This window comes from Entelurus aequoreus, linkage group LG24 (genome assembly GCF_033978785.1).
Source record: "Entelurus aequoreus isolate RoL-2023_Sb linkage group LG24, RoL_Eaeq_v1.1, whole genome shotgun sequence".
NCBI lineage: Eukaryota > Metazoa > Chordata > Actinopteri > Syngnathiformes > Syngnathidae > Entelurus > Entelurus aequoreus.
Window position 1 is genome coordinate 3,961,116 of NC_084754.1, and position 27,328 is coordinate 3,988,443.

General features: G+C 38.6%; 1 protein-coding gene across 2 annotated transcripts in view; it reads left to right on the forward strand.

Moving 5' to 3' along the window:
- znf423 (zinc finger protein 423) overlaps window positions 1-27,328 on the forward strand; it is a 406,985-nt gene that overhangs the window by 247,887 nt on the left and 131,770 nt on the right. The window contains exon 19 of one of the 2 annotated variants that reach the window (XM_062036135.1): window positions 3,380-3,400. The exons of the other annotated variant lie outside the window; for it this stretch is intronic. Within the exon in view, the coding sequence (XP_061892119.1) occupies window positions 3,380-3,400 (21 nt within the window). The remainder of the gene's footprint in view (window positions 1-3,379; window positions 3,401-27,328) is intronic. 2 annotated transcript variants of the gene reach the window in all.

Consider the following 27,328-nt stretch of genomic DNA (forward strand, 5'->3'; position numbering starts at 1 on the left):
GGTCATTTTTCCTGATTAAGATTAATTTTAGGATTTTGATGACATGTTTTAAATAGGTTAAAATCCAATCTACACTTTGTTAGAATATTTAACAAATTGGACCAAGCTATATTTCTAACAAAGACAAATCATTATTTCTTCTAGAATTTCCAGAACAAAAATTTTAAAAGAAATTCAAAAGACTTTGAAATAAGAATTAAATTTGATTCTACAGATTTTCTAGATTTGACAGAATAATTTTTTTGAATTTTAATCATAAGTTTGAAGAAATATTTCACAAATATTCTTCGTCGAAAAAACAGAAGCTAAAATGAAGAATTAAATTAAAATTTATTTATTATTCTTTACAATAAAAAAAATACTTGAACATTGATTTAAATTGTCAGGAAAGAAGAGGAAGGAATTTAAAAGGTAAAAAGGTATATGTGTTTAAAAATCCTAAAATCATTTTTAAGGTTGTATTTTTTCTCTAAAATTGTCTTTCTGAAAGTTATAAGAAGCAAAGTAAAAAAATTAATGAATTTAAACAAGTGAAGACCAAGTCTTTAAAATATTTTCTTGGATTTTCAAATTCTATTTGAGTTTTGTCTCTCTTAGAATTAAAAATGTCGGGCAAAGCGAGACCAGCTTGTTAGTAAATAAATACAATTTAAAAAATAGAGGCAGCTCACTGGTAAGTGCTGCTATTTGAGCTATTTTTAGAACAGGCCGGCGGGCTACTCATCTGGTCCTTACGGGCTACCTGGTGCCCGCGGGCACCGCGTTGGTGACCCCTGTCTTAGTCTAATCAAGTCGCTGGGTTCTTCTTTTTTACTAAAAAGTGACTCGCACGCTCGACAGCTTTTGTCGACAACATTGCAGATCAAAATGTGTTGGGATATAAATACATGTTTAAGATGGACTAGGGTTGTCCCGATACCAAAATGTATTTCAATACTTTTCTAAATAAAGGGGACCACAAAAGTGGCATTATTGGCTTTATTTTAACAAACAATCTTAGAGTACATTAAACATATGTTTATAATTGCAATTTTGTCCTTAAATAAAATAGTGAACATACGAGAAAACTTTTCTTTTAGTAGTAAGTAAACAAACAAAGGCTCCTAATTAGTCTGCTGACGTATGCAGTAACATATTGTGTCATTGATCTACCTATTATTTTGTCAACATTATAAAGGACAAGCTGTAAAAATTGAATACTAATCCACTTGTTCATTTACTTTTAATATCTGCTTATTTTCTGTTTCAACATGTTGTATCTACACTTCTGTTAAAATGTAATAATCACTTATTCTTCTGTTGTTTGGATGCTTTACATTAGTTTTGGATGATAACGCAAATTTACCACAAATCGATCTGATACCAAGTAGTTACAGGATCGTACATTGCTCATAATTTAAGTCCTCATTAGAGATACTTTAAAATGTAATATCGGAAATTATCGGTATCGATTTTTTTAATTATAGGTATCGTTTTATTTATTTTAATTTTTTATTAAATCCACATAAAAAACACAAGATACACTTACAATTAGTGCACCAACCCAACAAACCTCCCACCCCCATTTACACTCATTCACACAAAAGGGTTGTTTCTTTCTGTTATTAATATTCTGGTTCCTACATTATATATCAATATATATCAATACAGTCTGCAAGGGATACAGTCCGTAAGCACACATGATTGTGCGTGCTGCTGCTCCACTAATAGTACTAACCTTTAACAGTTAATTTGACTCATTTTCATTAATTACTAGTTTCTATGTAACTGTTTTTATATTGTTTTACTTTCTTTTTTATTCAAGAAAATTTTATTTAATTTATTTATCTTATTTTATTTAATTAATTTAAAAAAAAAAAGACCTTATCTTCACCATACCTGGTTGTCCAAATTAGGCATAATAATGTGTTAATTCCACGACTGTATATATCGGTATCGGTTGATATCGGTATCTGTAATTAAGAGGTTGGACAATATCGGATATCGACAAAAAAGCCATTATCGGACATCCCTAGTCCTCATGTGTCCAGGGACGTATTTCCTGAGTTTATAAACATAATATAAATGTGGCTTTGTAATGATATTTTTTTCCTCATCATTTTTGTATACTTTGCGGAACTTCTCACTCGCAAGTCACGAGGCTCACTGTGCATGCTTCCTCAGTTTTGCTCTCCGCCCACTGGGAAAAAGATTGTGAATGAGTGAAAGGAGGGCTTTGTGTTTTTAGTTCATTCTACTTATAAATAAAAGCGCTCAGATGCTAAGAGCCATGCACAGAGTGAGATGTCTGTCTCCCCGTTTGAAGCGAGAGACGTAGAAACGCCAAGCTCAACAATACTGATTGGTGAACATGTCACTCAAATGGCGGTGACAGCAGGAAAAAAACCCAAAAAAAACTCTTGCGGTTATGTTATCGCACTGATTAAAACCTCGATGTCGATTAATCGTGCAGCCTCATTAAGACGAGCCGCCATTCCCCAAAAACATTCCGCAGTTTGCAGCCAGCTAGCAAAACAGCTCGCGGGGAAGTGCTTGATGAATCAATTTCGGCAAACATTACAACACCGGCATGGTGCTTGGTATCAGAAATCTCAGTTTGGATCTCAGCAGGTTCTATTGGACATTTCCGATCCGTAAAGTAAGCTGGTATCAGAATCTGATACCGATACACACACATACCCCTCCCCCCATCCAACGCCCTTGACGCCAATCCCTTAGGGGTGATGGATGGCTGGGCAGCACCTGAAGAGCTGCAGCCTGCCATCGTAGCCCCCACTTCCTCCCCTCTGTTGCAAGTCTCGAGATGTATGTTGTAATATGTATATATGCTTTGCTATGGAGGTTTTTTTTCCCCCACTCTAGATTATATTTTTTTACTCATCCTCCCCCAGCGTTTACCCTTCTCCCATCTTTTACGGGGCACCTTGTGGCTACCCATCAGCGTTCCTGTCCTGTAACCCTGTACACTGTTTGTTTGTCTCATCTTGAACGGGTTTGTGCTGAAAACAAAGTTGCGTTGTACTTGTGCAATGACAATAAAGACCCACCTACCAACCTAACTACCATACTGGATCGCATCGCCCCCATCCATAGTTGCCAGTCATGGTCTTTGATTGTGCCTACAACCTCATAAATTGAGTCAAGTAGACTTAAAAGGGTTCCATTGTTGTTGTTTTTTAATTATTATTTTTCTCCAAAATGTATTGGTCCACTCGATGACACGCTGTAAGTTTGACCACCACATATGACCAGGCCTTAAACCCCCAACCTGTGCCTCCCCTCCCCCATAGACACACGACATTCCCAGTACCTATTACTAACCAAGCCCGTTCTCTCCTCCGCTCTCCCCAACCCCACCTGCCATCGGGACGGCCTGTAGAAGAGCCCACCTGTCGGCAAGGTTTGTCCCCTCTATGTCTCACCCTCTGAGCAAGGCAGCAAGCATTCAGGCTGTCTCACTGCCCGCCCATCCGCATCCCATTAACCGACATTGAAAGCACATATTTTCTGACTTGTTCTGCACAATCCCAGTCCAGTATGGTACACCCGCCACACTGCATGATGTGGTAAAGACACCTGATAGTCAAAAAGCATTGCAGAGACTTTTTTTTCCTCCTTAAGAGCCGTGCCATTTGAAACATCAACACATTGAGAGAGGTGATGCTACTTAGATGCATTATGGCCACTTTTTGGCACAATTAATCCTCCACTATTCACTCTCCCAATCCCAGCTGCATGCCTCATTGTTCTTCCCACTTCATACACCCACTCACACACACATTGTGTGCCCGCTCACTTTGATCCAAGAAAGCTAATGATGTGTCTTTAGGATGAGCTTTACCTTCCTACAGTATTTCCATTAATATAGTCCATTAACGCTAATCACTCTAATGACCCGCAACTCAAGGGTTTATTCCTAACTGATGCTTTTAGTATGGCTTAGGGTTGTCCCGATACCAATATTTTAGTACCGGTACCGCTACCAAAATGTATTTCGATACTTTTCGGTACTTTTCTAAATAAAGGGGAGCCACAAAAAATGGCATTATTGGCTTTATTTTAACAAAAAATCTTAGGGTACTTTAAACATATGTTTATTATTGCAATTTTGTCCTTAAATAAAATAGTGAACATACAATACAACTTGTCTTTTAGTAGTAAGTAAACAAACAAAGGCTCCTAATTAGTCTGCTGACATATGCAGTAACATATTGTGTCATTTATACACCTATTATTTTGTTTATTAATGTACTTGTTAATTTACTGTTAATATCTGCTTACTTGATCTTTTAACATGTTCTATCTACACTTCTGTTAAAATGTAATAATCACTTATTCTTCTGTTGTTTGATACTTTACGTTAGTTTTGGATGATACCACAAATGTAGGTGTCGATCCGATACCAAGTAGTTACAGGATCATACATTGGTCATAATTGGGGATGTCCGATAATATCGGCCGATAAATGCGTTAAAATGTAATATCGGAAATTATCGGTATCGTTTTTTTATTATCTCTATCGGTTTTATTTATTTTTAAAAAAATTTAAAAAATTAAATCAACATAAAAAACACAAGATACACTTACAATTAGTGCACCAACCCAAAAAACCTCCCTCCCCCCATTTCTTTCTGTTATCAATATTCTGGTTCCTACATTATATATCAATATATATCAATACAGTCTGCAAGGGATACAGTCCGTAAGCACACATGATTGTGCGTGCTGCTGCTCCACTAATAGTACTAACCTTTAACAGTTAATTTTACTCATTTTCATTAATTACTAGTTTCTATGTAACTGTTTTTATATTGTTTTACTTTTTTTTTATTCAAGAAAATGTTTTTAATTTAGTTATCTTATTTTATTTTATTTTTTTAAAAAGTACCTTATCTTCACCATACATGGTTGTCCAAATTAGGCATAATAATGTGTTAATTCCATGACTGCATATACGGTTGATATCGGTATCGGTAATTAAAGAGTTGGACAATACCGGGATATCGGCAAAAAGCCATTATCGGACATCCCTAGTCATAATTTAAGTTCTTGTGTGTCCAGGGACGTGTTTCCTGAGTTTATAAATACATTTAAAAAAAGAAAAATTATTTTGTGACAATAAAAAATGTCGATGTAATCATAGTAGTATCGACTACATATGCTCTTGTACTTGGTATCATTGCAGTGGATGTCAGCTGTATATCCACCCATGGCGTTTGTTTACATTACTATCGTTTCTTCCTACGGTGTGTAGTGAAGCATGTTTAGCTATTCCTCGTCCTGCAGGGATGATACACGTAAGAAACTTACTGTATTTGTCAGCATGGTAGGCTTTAAGCCAGACCTGGGCATAATCTAATGAGTTACTATGGTAATCTAATTAGTTACTATGGTCATCTAGTTACTATGGTAATCTAATGAGTTACTATGGTAATCTAATTAGTTACTATGGTCATCTAATTAGTTACTATGGTCATCTAATGAGTTACTATGGTCATCTAATGAGTTACTATGGTCATGTAATTAGTTACTATGGTCATCTAATTAGTTACTATGGTCATCTAATTAGTTACTATGGTCATCTAATGAGTTACTATGGTCATCTAATTAGTTACTATGGTCATCTAATTAGTTACTATGGTCATCTAATTAGCTACTATGGTCATCTAATTAGTTACTATGGTCATCTAATGAGTTACTATGGTAATCTAATGAGTTACTATGGTCATCTAATTAGTTACTATGGTCATCTAATTAGTTACTATGGTCATCTAAGTCTGAAATGCGGGTGTCAGGGACAGACGCGGAAGGAGATTTTTACAACAAAGTTCTAAAGCTTAGTGATGTATCAGATTTATCCGATTGTTGGTGGGGGTTTTTACCCTTCACGTTCATATTTCGCTGTTTTTGTTGCGTTTCGCTTGATTGTAAAATATGTCGATCGAGAAGGGGTGTGACGGTCATATGTTGTCAATATTCAGTGTTTTATCGTTCATAGTTAAAAATCCCACGTTCTTTATTTTCATGTACCGTAATTTCCGGACTATAAGCCGCTACTTTTCCCCCTCGTTCTGGTCCCTGCGGCTTATACAAGGGTGCGGCTTATTTACCGCCGGTTCTTCTCCGACACCGACGAAGAGGATTTCGGTGGTTTTAGTACGCAGGAGGAAGACGATGACACAATGATTAAAGACTGACTTTTCATATACGGGTAGGCTGGTTATTTTGATAACGTACAGGCGAGCACTTTGTATTACTTTGCACCGTTGTATTATTTGGACTCTGCATGAATGCTGTTCGCCATGTCAAAGATGTGAAAGTTTGATTAAATGATTGAAAGATTTATTGTTAATAAATGGGACGCTTTGCGTTCCCAAACAGTCATCTCTGTCCCGACAATCCCCTCCGTGGTAGCAGGAACCCCTATATACTACGCTAATTACACATCAAAACCCTGCGGCTTATAGTCGGGTGCGGCTTATATATGGAGCAATCTGTATTTTCCCCTAAATTTAGCTGGTGCGGCTTATAGTCAGGTGCGGCTTATAGTCGGGTGCAGCTTATATATGGAGCGATCTGTATTTTCCCCTAAATTTAGCTGGTGCGGCTTATAGTCAGGTGCGGCTTATAGTCAGGTGCGGCTTATATATGGAGCGATCTGTATTTTCCCCTAAATTTAGCTGGTGCGGCTTATAGTCAGGTGCGGCTTATAGTCGGGTGCGGCTTATATATGGAGCGATCTGTATTTTCCCCTAAATTTAGCTGGTGCGGCTTATAGTCAGGTGCGGCTTATAGTCGGGTGCGGCTTATATATGGAGCAATCTGTATTTTCCCCTAAATTTAGCTGGTGCGGCTTATAGTCAGGTGCGGCTTATAGTCCGGAAATTGCTGTACATTCTGGGTAAAAAAATATTAAATTCTATTCCGTTTTTTTAAGGCGGTCTGTCATAACGTTTTTAGCATTCAATCAGACATTATTGTGAGGTTTTGTATTAGTGTTCCTAAATAGAGACCTACCGGCCCCCAGACACATTTTTTTTTCTAAATTTGGCCCCCTGAGTCAAAATATTTGCCCAGGCCTTCTTTAAGCTATTATAAATGAAAAATTATATTTTGACTATGACTGCAACGATTAGTCGACATTTTCGCCGACAATTATATTTGTGGACAATAATTTTAGACGTCACAACTCATGTGTTTCCGGGCAGAAGCGGGTCAGCACCGCCACTCGCAAAAACATCGCCAGTGATAACATGTAAAGTGTGAGAACATTTCCTCTTACTCTGGTTAAAAACATGAATACCTTGTTTATTTTGCAAAGCGGACCTTGTTTTTATGGCTTTAGATCTGTGATACGCCAGCATTTAAAGCAGAGGCATGATGTCAGACGTCTAAAGGGAGGACGTACACCACCGTTCAAAAGTTTGGGGTCACCCAAACAATTTTGTGGAATAGCCTTCATTTGTAAGAACAAGAATAGACTGTCGAGTTTCAGATGAAAGTTCTCTTTTTCTGGCCATTTTGAGCGTTTAATTGACCCCACAAATGTGATGCTCCAGAAACTCAATCTGCTCAAAGGAAGGTCAGTTTTGTAGCTTCTGTAACGAGCTAAAGTGTTTTCAGATGTGTGAACATGATTGCACAAGGGTTTTCTAATCATCAATTAGCCTTCTGAGCCAATGAGCAAACACATTGTACCATTAGAACACTGGAGTGATAGTTGCTGGAAATGGGCCTCTATACACCTATGTAGATATTGCACCAAAAAGCAGACATTTGCAGCTAGAATAGTCATTTACCACATTAGCAATGTATAGAGTGTATTTCTTTCAAGTTAAGACTAGTTTCAAGTTATCTTCATTGAAAAGTACAGTGCTTTTCCTTCAAAAAATAAGGACATTTTTAATGTGACCGCCAAACTTTTGAACGGTAGTGTACGTCTCAGCCTTTGTAAGAGTGTCAGCTTATGCCTGGCTAGCTAGCTAACAAGTGTGAGACAAAGATGTGTGTAATATAATTTTCACTATCATTTTAGCCAAAGTTAGGCAGCTAAACTTTATCTACATCAATCCAAGTACTTTTAAAGCAACGTCAATTTGCAATGCCGTAAAAAAAGGGCACGATAACAAATGCGAAGTGTGTGCGAAGGTATCATAAGATTAAACATACAATCTAATAAATAGCCAACATTTTCAGAATTAATCAAAGGTAAAAATTGAGTCTATAATAGTGCTAAAACTGCCAGGAGGTAATCAATAGTCAATATAACCGTGTGCAGCTTTTTAAACATCACAAAAATGCTTTTCTTTTTAAGGAAGTTAAATTTTGTGTTTTGTTGTTTGTTTATTTTGCCTTTTTTTTAAAAATACATAAACAAGGTTAATTGTTTTTTTTTGTGTTTTTTTTAGCAATTGGACTTTCCTTTTTTTAAATGGACATTTTAAATGTCATTGTAATTTTTGTAACAGCTGAATAAGCAAAAAGTTACAGTAAACATAAATATTTATGAATGAATTGGTCATCTTTGTTGTTAGTAAGCACACGCCTTAAATAATAAAAGCTGCATTTTGGAAAAATTAGAGCCGTTAAAAATGTGTACGCTTTATTATCCGACTAATCGTTAAGATATTCGTTGACTAATCGACTAACAAAATAAGGGTTAGTTGCAGCCCTAATTTGGACACTGTTGAGTTCCCCAGGAGATGGCCAGAGACATGTCCGCTTCCTTACAGGAAGTTGCTCTTTGTTTGTTTTGTTGGTGCTGGTATTTATGTGTCTGCACTGTTATTGTAGGAAGGTGCTCTAGTGGGATTCTACATTGTCATGATATGTTTAACTATTAGCCGCCCAGGCTGTGCAAGCACATGATGTTAAATAGAGGGCCACAAAATATAAGTTTGAACCCCCTGATCTCATTTCTGCTCTTGTTATTATTGTATTATTATTATTGTTATTATTTATCATTATCATTTATTTGTTTAATGGGGACTTATGATGATTTGAATCTCCATTTAAAACACTTCATTGTGTTCCAGATAATATGTATCGGATGGAAATTTCTCGTAAATTTTGCTCCACGGTCACTTTTATAACGTGGGGATGTTCCCAGTTTACGAATGAAACCACGCCTCACCCTCTTCAAAAGTATCACAATTTACAGTGTTTCCCATAAACTGCCAAGATACCTGTGAAGGTGGGGGCGTGGCTATGGGCGTGGTCACCATGACATCATCGAGTAATTTACATACTACAATGATATGATTTTCTCTAAAAAGGCTCAAAAAATGTATACTTACTAATTAATAATAACAGTTTTGTTTTAAACGTCCATCCGCCCATCCATTTTACAATATAATTACAACACTTTATGTACATATTTATATACAGATTTGAACAATAAGTTATTCACTGAAATATATTTATTAATTGTGGTTCTTACCAAAAATATATCTTATAAAATATAAAAGCTAAAATGTCTCTTAAAGCTCTGCCCCTTTAATTAGTGCATACTAAATAATTTAACTTTAGTCTACAACCATATTATTTACCAGCAACATAAAGTAAAACAGAGACAGAGGTGTCCTGCCACAGTCAGTAACAAATAAACAGAAAACAGTAGTGGTCAAATACAAATAAGGCAACAAGAGAAGTATCCTACACTTCTCTTTTGTAAAGTAAATGTGAACAGCCGATATGGGCATCTACATCAACTATATGATTTGCCTGAGAAGCTGGACAGAATTTTCAAATTCTATTTGAGTTTTGTCTCTCTTAGAATTAAAAATGTCGGGCAAAGCGAGACCAGCTTGCTAGTAAATAAATACAATTTAAAAAATAGAGGCAGCTCACTGGTAAGTGCTGCTATTTGAGCTATTTTTAGAACAGGCCAGCGGGCTACTCATCTGGTCCTTACGGGCTACCTGGTGCCCGCGGGCACCGCGTTGGTGACCCCTGGTCTATAGCCTAGCTAGCTATTTTCGAAAACCGGTTTCGTTTAAATTTGCACTTAACAGTTGGGTTTTTAAAAACCAATAAACCCTATAATTTTCATGTTGCCATTCAATACATGTAGCCCTCAAATCTCTCAATATTTTACACACTAACACTTGATCTTGTTGTCGATAACTTCCGCGTCTCTTTCTTAGTAGCGCGCAGGCTAAGCTAACTAGCAAGCTAAGCTAAGCCTGAGAAGCTTCAAAGTTCACTGAAACGAGTCTGACGCAAATAATACATTTTCGTTTTTTTCACACGACATGCGAATAAGTAAAAATGCGTAAATGAAGGATTTAAAGCCGACTTCCAAGCCACAACGCTCGCTAAATGCTTTTTCTGTCAATGCTGCGTTCGCTGTGAGCTGGTTTGTTTTCAACGAATTCCCCGGTTGCTAGGGGATTGGTAGGCGGAAGTGACGTAGGTCCGCCCTCACCCATTGAATAAACACGCTCGGGGGCGCACAGAGTGAACCCTCTTGCACCGAGAGTACGTACTTTGTTCATGACAAACTGTTGTTCCTTTCAGGGAGTGTGCTGGTGTGTGTTTGTGCATGAATACACACAACACTGTTTATGTCCGTGTGTGTGTGTGTGTGTGTCCTGATAGGCCAGGTCTGGCCTGCTTACTTTGTGTCACTGAAGACTTAATGAGGCGAGTAAGAAGCTTTTAGAGTGAAAGGAGGTGGATAATGCGGTGCACGGGATCATTTATGTGTGTGTTTGGCACTCGCTCGCAACAATGCTGTTTTTCTTCTGCCCTCTTGCACCTGAACTAATAAGCCCCGCGCTAATCTGCCCCCTTCTTTCCTCCTGGTGTGTGACTTCACTAATGCTCCGTACTTAAGAAAACACTTTGGCTCGCCAGTCTTAGTGGAAAGTGATATCACAACAATCACGGGGATATTTCCGATGTCGCCCTCAACAGCGAGCGTGTCCGAGTTTACTGAAGTCTTACGAAACCGGGGAGGGGAGAAAAGGTACTTAAGGAACGTGAATAATCCCATCATAGGCACCAGCGTCCAGTCTAAGGGAGTCTGGAGCACCACAGGAAATGACTTGGGGGGGGGGGTCTCTCGGCGGAGTCTGTTTGAATCAGTTGTTGTTTCTTGAAAAATGGGCATTAAAAGCTTTTTTAAAGGCCTACTGAAATGATTTTTTTTTATTTAAACGGGAGTAGGAGATCCATTCTATGTGTCATACTTGATCATTTCGCGATATTGCCATATTTTTGCTGAAAGGATTTAGTAGAGAAAATCGGCGATAAAGTTCGCAACTTTTGCTCGCTGATAAAAAAAAGCCTTGCCTGTAGCGGAAGTAGCGTGACGTCACAGGAGCTAGTATTCCTCACAATTCCCCGTTGTTTACAATGGAGCGAGAGAGATTCGGACCAAGAAAGTGATGATTACCCCATTAATTTGAGCGAGGATGAAAGATTCGTAGATGAGGAACGTTACAGTGAAGGACTTGAGAGGCAGTGATGGACGTATCTTTTTCCGCTCTGACCGTAACTTAGGTACAAGCTGGCTCATTGGATTCCACACTCTCCTTTTTCTATTGTAGATCACAGATTTGTATTTTAAACCACCTGGGATACTATATCCTCTTGAAAATGAGAGTCGAGCACGCGAAATGGACATTTAAAGTGACTTTTATCTCCACGACAATACATCGGTGAAATGCTTTAGCTACGAGCTAACGTGATAGCATCTTGCTTTAACTGCATTTAGAAACAAAAGAAATAAACCCCTGACTGGAAGTATAGATAGAAAATCAACAATACTATTAAACCGTGGACATGTAAATACACGGTTAATGCTTTCCAGGCTGGCGAAGGTTAACAATGCTGTGCTAACGACGCCATTGAAGCTAACTTAGCAACCGGACTGCACAGAGCTATGCTAAAAACATTAGCTATCCACCTACGCCAGCCAGCCCTCATTTGCTCATCAACACCCGTGCTCACCTGCGTTCCAGCGATCGGCAGAAGGACGAAGGACTTCACCCGATGCGTTTGGCGGCCCGGAGACGTAGGAAGTCAAGGTGAAGTCGCCGGCTAGCGCGGCTAGCGCTCCAACAAAGTCCTCCTGGTTGTGTTGCTGTAGTCCGCTGCTAATACACTGATCCCACCTACAACTGTCTTCTTTGCAGCCTTCATTGTTCATTAAAAAAATTGCAAAAGATGTCCAGAATACTGTGGAATTATGAAATGAAAACAGAGCTTTTTGTATAGGATTCTACGGGGTACCATAACTTCCGTTACTCTGACTTCGTCACGCGCATACGTCATCATACCACGATGTTTCAGCCGGATATTTCCCGGGAAATTTAAAATGTCACTTTATAAGTTAACCCGGCCGTATTGGCATGTGTTGCAATGTTAAGATTTCATCATTGATATATAAACTATCAGACTGCGTGGTCGGTAGTAGTGGCTTTCAGTAAGCCTTTAAAATATATATATATATATATATATATATATATATATATATATATATATATATATATATATATATATATATATATATATATATATATATATATATATATATATATATATATATATATATATATATAGTGACCTCTATTTGCACTCACTACCACACTCAATACCAACTGAGGGGTTAACTCCTCAGGTGTTTGTATTCATTTTCAATTGCAGTGGAACTTTGAACTCATCTCTCTTCGCGTTTGCACAATTTGGCCGGAAAAAAAACAAGACTTAAGTTTTGAAAAACTTACGAGGCCAAACCATTAACCTATGAGATTGTAGTCTGCGTTTAAAACAATTCCTTGAGGTCTAGATTACAGATGTCCGATAATGGCTTTTTTACCGATATTCCGATATTGTCCAACTCTTAATTACAGATTCCGATATCAACCGATACCTACACTACCGTTCAAAAGTTTGGGGTCACCCAAACAATTTTGTGGACTAGCCTTCATTTCTAAGAACAAGAATAGACTGTGGAGTTTCAGATGAAAGTTATCTTTTTCTGGACATTTTGAGCGTTTAATTGAGCCCACAAATGTGATGCTCCAGAAACTCAATCTGCTCAAAGGAAGGTCCGTTTTGTAGCTTCTGTAACGAGCTAAACTGTTTTCAGATGTGTGAACATGATTGCACAAGGTTTTTCTAATCATCAATTAGCCTTCTGAGCCAATGAGCAAACACATTGTACCATTAGAACTAGGGATGTCCGATAATGGCTTTTTGCCGATATCCGATATTCCGATATTGTCCAACTCTTTAATTACCGATACCGATATCAACCGATACCGATATCAACCGATACATGCAGTCGTGGAATTAACACATTATTATGCCTAATTTGGACAACCATGTATGGTGAAGATAAGGTACTTTTTAAAAAAAATAATAAAATAAGATAACTAAATTAAAAAAATGTTCTTGAATAAAAAAGAAAGTAAAACAATATAAAAACAGTTACATAGAAACTAGTAATTAATGAAAATGAGTAAAATGAACTGTTAAAGGTTAGTACTATTAGTGGAGCAGCAGCACGCACAATCATGTGTGCTTACGGACTGTATCCCTTGCAGACTGTATTGATATATATTGATATATAATGTAGGAACCAGAATATTGATAACAGAAAGAAATGGGGGAGGGAGGTTTTTTGGGTTGGTGCACTAATTGTAAGTGTATCTTGTGTTTTTTATGTTGATTTAATAAAAGAAAATAAAAAAAAAACAAAAAACGATACTGTTAATAAAAAAAACGATACCGATAGTTTCCGATATTACATTTTAACGTATTTATCGGCCGATAATATCGGCAGGCCGATATTATCGGACATCCCTAATTAGAACACTGGAGTGATAGTTGCTGGAAATGGGCCTCTATACACCTATGTAGATATTGCACCAAAAAGCAGACATTTGCAGCTAGAATAGTCATTTACCACATTAGCAATGTATAGAGTGTATTTCTTTCAAGTTAAGACTAGTTTCAAGTTATCTTCATTGAAAAGTACAGTGCTTTTCCTTCAAAAATAAGGACATTTCAATGTGACCCCAAACTTTTGAACGGTAGTGTATATATACAGTCGTGGAATTAACACATTATTATGCCTAATTTTTGTTGTGAAGCCCCGCTGGATGCATCAAACAATGTAACAAGGTTTTCCAAAAAAAATCAACTCAAGTTATGGAAACAAAATGCCAACATGGCACTGCCATATTTATTATTGAAGTCACAAAGTGCATTATTTGTTTTAACATGCCTCAAAACAGCAGCTTGGAATTTGGGAGGAGGTTGAGGGGGGCGGGGTTGAGTTTTGGGGGGTAGTGGGCAGCGGGGGGTGTATATAGTAGCGTCCCGGAAGAGTTAGTGCTGCAAGGGGTTCTGGGTATTTGTTTTGTTGTGTTACGGTGCGGATGTTCTCCCAAAATGTGTTTGTCATTCTTGTTTGGTGCGGGTTCACAGTGTGGCGCATATTTGTAACAGTGTTAAAGTTGTTTATACAGACACCCTCAGTGTGACCTGTATGGCTGTTGACCAAGTATGCCTTGCATTCACTTGTGTGTGTGAAAAGCCGTAGATATTACGTGACTGGGCCGGCACGCAAAGGCAGTGCCTTTAAGGTTTATTGGCGCTCTGTACTTCTCCCTACGTCCGTGTACCACTCCGTACAGCGGCGTTTTAAAAAGTCATACATTTTACTTTTTGAAACCGATACCGATAATTTCCGATATTACATTTTAAAGCCGATACCAATATTTTGGTACCGGTACCAAAATGTGTTTCGATACTTTTCTAAACAAAGGGGACCACGAAAAATGGCATTATTGGCTTCATTTTAACAAAAACTCTTCCGGTACATTAAACATAAGTTTATTATTGAAATGTCCTTAGATAAAATAGTGAACATACTAGACAACTTTTCTTTTAGTAGTAAGTAAACACACAAATGCTCCTAATTAGTCTGCTGACAAATACAGTAACATATTGTGTCATTTATCATTCTATTTTTCCTCAACATTATGAGGGACAAGTGGTAGAAAATGAATTATTAATCCACTTGTTCATTTACTGTTAATATCTGCTTACTTTCTCCTTTAACATGTTCTATCTACACTTCTGTTAAAATGTAATAATCACTTATCCTTCTGTTGTTTGATACTTTACATTAGTTTTGGATGATACCACACATTTGGGTATCGATCCGATACCAAGTAGTTACAGGATCATACATTGCTCATATTCAAAGTCCTCATGTGTCCGGGGACATATTTCCTGAGTTTATAAACATAAACACATTTGGTGATGCTAATAAATATCGATGTAATCATAGTAGCATCGCTTAAATACGCTGCTGTACTTGGTATCATTACAGTGGATGTCAGGTGTAGATCCACCCATGGCATTTGTTTACATTGTGACGCCGATGAGCTATTGTATCCTCCTACGGCAGGGGTGTCAAACTCATTTTAGATCGGGTGCCACATGGAGAAAAATCTACTCCCAAGTGGGCCGGACTGGTAAAATCACGGCACGATAACTTAAAAATAAAGACAACTTCAGATATTAAGATAAAAAACTAATATCAAAATCAAATTACAGGATGTTATTTATGACTGGTGCACTAAAATGTGGCTTTTTTTCTTTTTTTTTACATATGTAGCATAATCTACAAAGATACAAAGAATTTCTATTGTGACATCTAGTGGACACATTTAGAACAGCTGCTTCTTTCATTAAAAAAATTCAGCTCATTTTTATACTTAGCAAACTCATCCTGCGGGCCGGATAAAACCTGTTCGCGGGCCTGATCCGGCCCTCGGGCCGTACGTTTGACACCCCTGTCCTACGGTGTGTATTGAAGCATGTTTAGCTATCCCTCGTCATGCAGGGATGATACTTGTAAGAAACTCACTTTATTTGTCGCCATGGAGGCGAGGATTAGTGATTTAGAAGTAGCTAAAACGCTGCAGACTGCGGATGGACGTTAGCCGCTAGCTAGCTAGCCATGTCTTAAAGCACCTCTTCCTGAGGGCGTTTGTCTTATAACTTCACCTTTATCTTTAGTTTTTAAGCCAAAATGCGTCCGTTCTCCCTTTTCTGTCTACACACTGTGTCTGCTTGTAAGTACTCTGTGATTGTGCACTGCCGAACATGCTCCGATGCCTGTTAAAAACACTTTTTAGAGGCGGTATAGTACCGAATATGATTCATGAGTACCGTACAACCCTACTACACACATAATTCTTATTCAAAAAAGACCATCTGCACCACTTTTCAGTTGCACACGCAGTCTTTTAGTAAATCGCAGCACGCCCATTAATAGTACACGCTATTTTCATAGATTGCTCACGCTGTTTAGCGCGAGGTATTCAGGTTTTAGCAAATCAGCGTGTGTGGATTAGCCTTCAAGTTCCCTCAAGGTCGACGGGTTCTGCAATCCCATGCTAAGATTGTGCATCTTCATTAGTCGTATTGCTCTCATTCAAGCACTTGATAGGAAAAAGGACAACACCTCATTTCAATCAGGGATGTTGGGTGTGCTGGTCTGCACCGACAGCCCGTCCCTCCTCCATCACGTCTTTCATCCCTCCCTCCGTCATCCATCCAGCCTTTTTTTTTTTTTTTTCTCCCAACGTCCCTTCCTCCCTCCTTCCCTCGCCACCTGGAGCCAGCGAGCCGTGACACCAGAGGGAGGGAGGGAGGGAGGGATGAAGGGACGAGGGACTGCAAGGAGAGCATCACAGAGGGCTCGGATGAAGGAGAGGAGGATGAAAGCTGACTGGAAATGACGTGAGATCAGAGGTTTGCCGTGAAGGGGATGGGTCATCAGTAAATGTTATGGCACGTTAAATTAAAAATGGTCCTTGTATTGAAACACAAAGATTCAAATCCTCCATATGCAAGACAACTGCTCGAGTCAAATGGAAATGGAAGTCATGTACGGCACCTATGCTGAATTATTATGTTCCACTTTATGTGTGCGTGTGTGTGTGTGTGTGTGTGTGTGTGTGTGTGTGTGTGTGTGTGTGTGTGTGTGTGTGTGTGTGTGTGTGTGTGTGTGTGTGTGTGTGTGTGTGTGTGTGTGTGTGTGTGTGCGTGCTGTTGTGTTTTGAAAACCGGGAGCACGGAGGCGCCCCCCCGAGAGCTCATTTTGTCATCTTCTCGCTTGATTTACTTCTTTCTTCTGCTGTTTATTACCAGTCATTACAAGCTGTTTTGGAGACCTAATAGGACACGCCGGCAAATAGACAGGAGAGGCGCGCGCGGTGAAGTCGGCAAAGAACGCCACCAAGTGTCGCCACCATGTTTTACCTCTTTGTACGTATCGCACCGATTTACTCGACTTATAGATACCGCGTTTCCTTGAATAGCCGCAGGGGCGCTAATTAATTTAAAACCTACCGGCGTTTACCGGAAGCCTGCGGGATGGCTGTGCATGCGCTAATTATTTTAAAACCTCTTTTATTTTATTTAAGGACGAAATTGTTCTTCGATTGCAATAATAAACATATGTTTAATGTACCCTAAGATTTTTTGTTCAATTAAAGCCAATAATGCCATTTTTTGTGGTCCCCTTTATGTAGAAAAGTATCGAAAAGTAGCGAAATACATTTTGGTACCAGTACTAAAATATCGGTATCGGGACAACCACTTGTACCCATTGTGTTAGATGTACGCATGTTTGTGTACGTTCTAAGTTAACACACAAGTCACGATATACCGTATTTCCTTGAATTGGCGGGTCAAACTCGTTTCTCAAAATAATTAACGCATGCTTGGCCTTATCGCCGGTTCATTATTAACGCCGGATCAAATTCGTTTCACAAAATATTAATTTTATTATCGCACGTCTATAATTTTCGCCGGGTCAAACTCGTTTCGCAAAATATTTAGCATATGTCTAGAACTTCCACCGGGTCAAATTCGTTACGTCACGAGTGACGCTTTACCTGTCCTCATTTTCAAAATGGAGGAAGCTGCTTTCAGTAGTTTGCAATCGCACAAAGGAAAAAAGATAAAGAGCTATTCAGTAGGATTTAAGGTCCAAGCTATTGAATACCGGTACAGTATGCTAAAGAGAACAGTAAGCAGCTATGTTTTATTAATATACTGTAGCTGCGTGTGTCAAATACTGTATTAGTCATTAAATGACTCCCGCCTCCTCGGCGTTTACCGAAAGGAATGCGGTAAATTTAGGCGTGCGCTTTGAGTGTGATGTAAGCATACCATCATGAAAAGCACATTTAATAAAAAAAAACGTTATTATGGTCTTACCTGTACTTATAAATAGAGTCCATTTGCAGCTCCTTCTGACCAAAAGCATCGATAACTTCTTTATAGAAGTTTTCCTTATTTTCTTTCTTCAGTTTTAAAAGTCTCTCTGTCTCAATGGAGATATTCCTTTAATTATTACCTCCTGCTTCCATTGAAAGTCCAGTTTAGAAAACGGTTTTATTTTAGATACCGGTATGTAATTCTCCATGTTAGAAGTTCAGGCAGAGGAAGTCACTTCTTCTGCAGTACCGGAAGTCACAAGAAGGATCACTAGCGCCCTCTACCACCAGGAGGCGGGAGTCATTTAATGACTAATACCGTATTTGACACACGCAGCTACAGTATATTAATAAAACATAGCTGCTTACTGTTCTTTTTAGCATACTGTACCGGTATTCAATAGCTTGGACCTTAAATCCTACTGAATAACTCTTTATCTTTTTTCTTTTGTGCGATTGCAAACTACTGAAATCAGCTTCCTCCATTTTGAAAATGAGGACAGGTAAAGCGTCACTCGTGACGTAACGAATTTGACCCGGTGGAAGTTCTAGACGTATGCTAAATATTTTGCGAAACGAGTTTGACCCGGCGAAAATTATAGACGTGCGATAATAAAATTAATATTTTGCGAAACGAATTTGATCCGGCGTCAATAATGAACCGGCGATAAGGCCAAGCATGCGTTAATTATTTTGAGAAACGAGTTTGACCCGGCAATTCAAGGAAATACGGTATATCGTGACTTGTGTGTTAACTTAGAACCTACACAAACATGCGTATATCTAACCCAATGGGTACAAGTGGTTGTCCCGATACCAATATTTTAGTACTGGTACCAAAATGTATTTCGATACTTTTCGATACTTTTCTACATAAAGGGGACCACAAAAAATGGCATTATTGGCTTTAATTGAACAAAAAATCTTAGGGTACATTAAACGTATGTTTCTTATTGCAATCGAAGAACAATTTCGTCCTTAAATAAAATAGTGAACATACAAGACAACTTGTCTTTTAGTCGTAAGTAAACAAACAAAGGCTCCTAATTAGTCTGTTGACGTATGCAGTAACATATTGTGTCATTTATCATTCTATTATTTTGTCAACATTATAAAAGGACAAGCTGTAAAAATGTATTATTAATCTACTTTTTCATTTACTGTTAATATCTGCTTATTTTCTGTTTCAACATGTTCTATCTACACTTCTGTTAAAATGTAATAATCACTTATCTTTTGTTGTTTGATACTTTACATTAGTTTTGGATGATACCACAAATTTGGGTATCGATCCGATACCAAGTAGTTACTGGATCATACATTGGTCATATTCAAAGTCCTCATGTGTCCAGGGACGTATTTCCTCAGTGTATAAACATAATATACATTTTAAAAAAAGGAAAAAGTATCTTGTGACGATAAAAAATGTTGATGTAATCATAGTAGATAGGCTATAAATACTTCGTATCAATACAGTGGATGTCAGGTGGAGATCCACCCATGGCGTTTGTTTACATTCAGGGGTCCTAACTTGCTGTTAGCGGTGAGCTATTGTATCCTCCTACGGTGTGTAGTGAAGCATGTTTAGCTATCCCTATGATACTTGTAAGAAACTTACTTTATTTGTCGCCATGGAGGCGAGGATTAGTGATTTAGAAGTAGCTAAAACACTGCCGACTGTGGATGGACGTTAGCTGCTAGCTAGCTAGCCATGTCTTAAAGCACCTCTTCCTGAGGGCGTTTCAGTGTTATAACTTCACCTTTATCGTCAGTTTTTAAGCCAAAATGCGTCCGTTCTCCCTTTTCTGTCTACACACTGTGTCTGCTTGTAAGTACTCCGTGATTGTGCACTGCCGAACATGCTCCTCTGCTCGGAAAACCAGCAATGTCACGACGTGACGACGACGCGCCGTCATGCCCCGGGAACCGGTACTTTTCAAACATAGTATAGTACCGTTTTTGATTCATTACTACCGCGATACTATACTAGTACCGGTATACCGTACAACCCTAAAGGGCACTGTACTTCCTGTGTAGCCTACTGTACCTGCATTCCTCCCTTGCATCCTTGCTGTTTAGTCAGCCCGTCCAGGTGTGGCTGCACCAGCTGCGAACAACAATCACACACACACACACACACACACACACACACACACACACACACACACACACACACACACACACACACACACACACACACACACACACAGACACTGTTCTCCTCCTCAGCTTGCTAATTGTCACATGACAAACAAGGCGTTTTGCCTTTATGCGCTTCATAAACAGAGGCCAAGCAACAATTAACTCGCTGCTTAATTCGCTAACTATTTTGAATTCATTTTCTCCTGTGACAGGCGCATCTGTCACAGTCGGTAGCGAGTGAGTGTGGAGAAGAGTCTGCCTTCTATACTACTGCGCACTAAAAGCACATTTGTTTTGGATGAATTTTAAATATGATATTATAGAATAGAATAGAATAGAATAGAAAGTACTTTATTGATGCCTGGGGGAAATTCAGCAACACAGACACAATAGACAAACACTTAGGTATTTTTTACATGTTAATAATATAAATACAGTCTATTATACAGCATTATTCACATGTGAATAACATAAATACAGTCTGTTATACAGCATTATTCACATGTGAATAACATAAATACAGTCTATTATACAGCATTATTCACTTGTGAATAATATAAATGCAGTCTATTATACAGCATTATTCACATGTGAATAACATAAATACAGTCTATTATACAGCATTATTCACTTGTGAATAATATAAATGCAGTCTATTATACAGCATTATTCACATGTGAATAGTATAAATAGTCTATTATACAGCATTATTCACATGTGAATAATATAAATACAGTCTATTATACAGCATTATTCACATGTGAATAACATAAATACAGTGTATAATACAGCATTATTCACATGTGAATAACATAAATACAGTCTATTATACAGCATTATTCACATGTGAATAATATAAATACAGTCTATTATACAGCATTATTCACATGTGAATAATATAAATGCAGTCTATTATAGAGCATTATTCACATGTGAATAGTATAAATACAGTCTATTATACAGCATTATTCACATGTGAATAATATAAATACAGTCTATTATACAGCATTATTCACATGTGAATAACATAAATACAGTCTATTATACAGCATTATTCACATGTGAATAACATAAATACAGTCTATTATACAGCATTATTCACATGTGAATAATATAAATACAGTCTATTATACAGCATTATTCACATGTGAATAACATAAATACATTATACATTTATACCGTTTATTTACATGTTCATGGTTTAATAGTATTGTTGATTTTCTGTCTATCCTTCCAGTCAGGGGTTTATGTATTTTGTTTCTATCTGCATTTGAGCCCGATGCTATCACGTTAGCTCCCTAGCTAAGTTAGCTTCAATGGCGTCGTTAGCAACAGCATTGTTAACCTTCGCCAGGCTGGAAAGCATTAACCGTGTATTTACATGTCCGTGGGATACAAGTTAGAACTTTACACTACTTCATATTAGAAATGGCAACAGCGGAGGATGAATGTCCCATAACAAGAAGAGGAGCTTATGACTACGGTGTCAACACGGACTACAATGGTGGAAGGGCGTAAACATTTGTTGTGGTGGTGTTTATTAGCGTCCTCTTGCAGTCTACATACATACTACCGTTCAAAAGTTTGGGGTCACCCAAACAATTTTGTGGAATAGCCTTCATTTCTAAGAACAAGAATAGACTGTCGAGTTTCAGATGAAAGTTCTCTTTTTCTGGCCATTTTGAGCGTTTAATTGACCCCACAAATGTGATGCTCCAGAAACTCAATCGGTTCAAAGGAAGGTCAGTTTTGTAGCTTCTGTAACGAGCTAAAGTGTTTTCAGATGTGTGAAACCAGAATTATTCCTTACATTAGGCGCACCGGGTTGTAAGGCGCACTGTCGATTTTTGAGAAAATGAAAGGCTTTTAAGTGCGCCTTATAGTCAGGAATATACGGCAATCGAAAATGAGAAGATCATTTTCATGAACATGAAGCTGAATGACAAGATGGGTCGCACAAACGTGTAATGGCCATAGGGGTCCATCGATATATATATATATATATATATATAATAAATTGCCAGTCACAGTTAACTTGTGCTCAGCTGGGAAAATAAATATATATATATACTTATTGTCATCCATTTACTTATTATAAACTGTTACAGGCGTATTTAATAATCTTGTTAATATTAAATATGTACGTAAATAATATGTGGGGATATAAAAGGCATCCGGTTCTATCAGACCGGGCGGAAGCGGAAAGTGACGTCACTAACCACCTGGAGCACCTGTCAGACGCAGTGTTTTTTGCCACGGAGCCACTTCTTGGAATAATCTGCCTTTTGACTTTTTTGGTGTGCTTTCCATTGGCCTGTGGAGAACCGGGAGAACAGGGACTCTTTCCAGGAGGACTTTGAGTTGGATGCGCAGTCTCGGTACCGTGAGTACACTGCTGCGGCTTTCAAACATTCATCGCTTGCCCGTACGTGCATGTCACGCTACGTGCATGTCACGTACGTAACTTTTGGGACTTTGGGGAAATATATGTGTTGTATGAACTTTGGGCTGTGGGATTTAGTGTGTTGTGTAGGTGTTTGATTTATATTGGCGGGTTATATGGACGGGAGGGGGGAGTTGTTTGCTATGCGGGATTAATTTGTGGCATATTAAATATAAGCCTGATCGTTTTGTGGCTAATAGTTATACATGTCTTGTGTTTATTTAATATATTAATCATTCCCAGCTGAATATCAGGTCCCACCCGTGACTCCTTAATTGCGTAGTGGCAAAGACACCCGGGGAACTTGGGTGCGTTTGTTACAAACGTATGAGGAGAGTAATTTGTGGCAGACTTTGGCTGGCGCTCAGTCCTCTCGCCGAGCAGCTGGACTTCATTAAATGGCTGGCGTTAATTACAGGGATTGTGCACACACACACACACACACACACATGCCTACAAGTACGGACACACAACCAGACATGCACACTCACACACACCGGGGTCACCTTGCTGGCTAGCCTAGGTTGAACCAATGGTTGGAAGCTGCCAGACTGACGGAAATGGAGCGAACAAACATTTTCAACATCTGATATTTATGGTTAGGCTTTAATACGTAGTTATGAATGTATGAAAAGATCGTGAAGTACGCCATCATTAGTGAGCATTAAGGCTTGGATCCAAAAAAAGCTGTTGAGTCGGAACGGCCCCGTTCAGAATTAGGCTCAAGGCGAGTCACATAATATAGTGTATTTCCCATAAAGAGAGGAAGAAGAAAAGAGCGGCACCAGCACAGCAGGAAGTGGAATGCAACGCCACGCTGGGAGCGGTCGAAGGGGGTCTTCTTTGGTTTTTAATTACACAGCACAGGACAGGAGATTGCAGGATGGAGTCGGTGGAAAAAGAAAGAAAAAAACAACAACATTATACATTGATGCTCTTATCTGTTGTCTCTAAGCAGATGTCGACCAGGCTGCTCTCTTTATTGCTGTTCAGGTCTTGTGTAACACACACACATCATCCAGGATAAATCAATGCGTTCTGGTTTCAGTAATTTCCCAAGGTGCTTTGCTCTCGGCCCCCTCGGGTGAGCGAGGTGACAAAGCCAACCAAAGGAGAAAATCTCTTACTTTCTCTTCTGCGCTTTTTAACCTGCTGTTTGCTGGTTTTCTTTTCTCTCGTCTCATTTTGTTGCCGTCGTGTGGTTGCTTTATGGAGCTCACATCCCCTAATTTTATACATTCATACCATACCATCTTCCATTTTCACACCTTACACGTGAAGTCATCGTTCTATATTAGCTATAACAGTTTAAAGGACCCATAGCGTCCAGATGACCAAAACAAGTCTCCTAATGTATTTTTTATTCCTGAAAATGAATGTCGCCGTCATTATCAATTAGTTTATGACTAATTAGTAATTATAGTCTGCAAATGATGTGTTGTTGTTGAGTAACCGGCAGAGTAACCGTGTAATACTCTTCCATATCAGCAGGTGGCAGCCGGTAACTAATTGCTTTGTAAATGTCGGAAACAGCGGGAGGCAGCGTGCAGGTAAAAAGGTTTCTAATGCTTAAACCAAAAATAACAAAAGGTGAGTGCCCCTAAGAAAAGGCATAAAAGCTTAGGGAAGGCTATGCAGAACGAAACTAAAACTGAACTGGCTACAAAGTAAACAAAAACAGAATGCTGGAGGACAGCAAAGACTTACTGTGGAGCAAAGACGGCGTCCACAAAGTACATCCGAACATGACGTGACAGTCAACAACGTCCCCACAAAGAAGGATTAAAAACAACTGAAATATTCTTGATTGCTGAAAACAAAGTACCGTATTCTTCGGACTATAAGTCGCTCCGGAGTATCCGTCGCACCGGCCGAAAATGCACAATAAAGAAGGAAAAAAACATACATAAGTCACATTTTTTTGGGAAATTTATTTGATAAAATTCAACACCAAGAATAGACATTTGAAAGGCAATTTAAAATGTCTAAAGAATAGTGAACAACAGGCTGAATAAGTGTACGTTATATGAGGCATAAATAACCAACTGGTATGTTAACGTAACATATTATGGTAAGAGTCATTCAAATAATTATAACATATAGAACATGCTATACGTTTACCAAACAATCTGTCACTCCTAATCGCTAAATCCCATGAAATCTTCCTCCCCGGTGTGGCCTCTGGTATGTCCTTTCTTTCTGCTGCTCGATCGCCGTTCTCTGCTGCATATTTCACTACGTCCGGCTTGTAATCTGCAGTATATGATTTCCTTTTCGGTGGCATTTTAGTTCAGCCCTTCTCAGTTCTTATAAGTTACCGCCAATGTAGATGAGATCCATTTTAATAGCTACGGCATAGAGATGCGCGGATAGGCAATTATTTCATCCGCAACCGCATCACAAAAGTCGCCATCCACCCGCCATCCACCCGAACTAACATTTTATCAAAACCACAACCGCCCGCCACCCACCCGTTGTTATATATCTAATATATATAACAACGACATTCAATACATGCCACGCATTAATATCTCTTGGCCAGGCATTAGAGGCTAAGAGATATTAATGCGTGATAATATTATTTATCATTATTATAATATTATTGTCAGTCTACCCCAGGGCAGCTGTGGCTACGAAAGTAGCTTACCACCACCAGGTGTGAATGAATGATGGGTTTTTAACATGTAAAGCGACTTTGGGTACTTAGAAAAGCGCTATATAAATCCCAGGTATTATTATTACTATTATTAAGAAAGTGTTGACTATTATTGTTATTTTTTTCCCTGGTCTTTAGTATTCCCTTTTTTAGTTTGTTGCGTACCACGTTTGCTGCCGGCGTTGCCATCTTTTTTTTTTTTCTTCTTCTTCTGTTGTGTTGTGGTGTGTCACGCCAAATTTCTTCCCCCTACAAAAACCTTCCCTCCCCCATTTACTTCCGGGGCTGCGTCCAATAAAATCACAAAGTTGCCGGGGGTCCTTAACCCGCACGCGACTGTCCTGTTTCGCGCCTGTACAAAAATAAAACAATAATTAGGGATGTCCGATAATGGCTTTTTGCCGATATCCGATATTCCGATATTGTCCAACTCTTTAATTACCGATACCGATATCAACCGATATATGCAGTGGTGGAATTAACACATTATTATGCCTAATTTGGACAACCATGTATGGTGAAGATAAGGTACTTTTAAAAAAGTAATAATAAAATAAGATAACTAAATTAAAAACATTTTCTTGAATAAAAAAGAAAGTAAAACAATATAAAAACAGTTACATAGAAACTAGTAATTAATGAAAATGAGTAAAATTAACTGTTAAAGGTTAGTACTATTAGTGGAGCAGCAGCACGCACAATCATGTGTGCTTACGGACTGTATCCCTTGCAGACTGTATTGATATATATTGATATATAATGTAGGAACCAGAATATTGATAACAGAAAGAAATGGGGGGAGGGAGGTTTTTTGGGTTGGTGCACTAATTGTAAGTGTATCTTGTGTTTTTTATGTTGATTTAATAAAAACAAAACAAACAAAAAAAAACGATACAGATAATAAAAAAAAACGATACCGATAATTTCCGATATTACATTTTAACGCATTTATCGGCCGATAATATCGGCAGGCCGATATTATCGGACATCCCTAACAATAATCGATTTCTTCAGATTCCAACAGCTGTCAAAGACGAAGTATCCTTCCAGCGACAGGCAGTCGAAGCCGAAGTGCTATCGATCACTGTCAATGACGTAAGAGGAAACATGACCACGGAAGTAAATGGGGGGGGGGGGGGGGGGGGGGGGTTTTGTAGGGGGAAGAAATTTGGCGTGACAGCTGCAGCAGTGCCTGATGAATAATTGCCTGTTTCAAAGAGTGCTGCTCGTTTTCCGTATGTGGGTAACAACATTTAACTATGTATATATATTTCCGAATTGGTTCAACCGCCACCCTCCCGAATCTATTTAAAATCTATTTTTTTCGTCATGCATCCGCCCAACCCGCGGATTATCCTCGGATTATCCGCGGATTCCGCGGTTGTGTCTGCAAACCGCGCATCTCTACTACGGCAGTAGCATATAGCATATAGCAGTTAGCATTCCATGACCCACAATCATACTTGCCAACCTTGAGACCTCCAATATCGGGAGGTGGGGGGAGGGGGGGGGGCTAAGGGCGTGGGTAAGAGGAGAGTATATTTACAGCTAGAATTCACCAAATCAAGTATTTCATATATATATAATATATATGTATGAAATACTTGACTTTCAGTGAATTCTAGCTATATATATATTTTTATTTTATTTTATTATACATATAAATAAAAGACATACTTGAATATCAGTGATCTGCAGGCTATCCAGTAGGTGGCAGTATTGTCCTGTTTAAGAGTGTCACAACATTGCTGTTTACGGCAGACGAACTGCTTTACGGTAGACTAAACGTGACTGCTGTTGTTGTGTGTTGTTACCGCGCTGGGAGGACGTTAATGA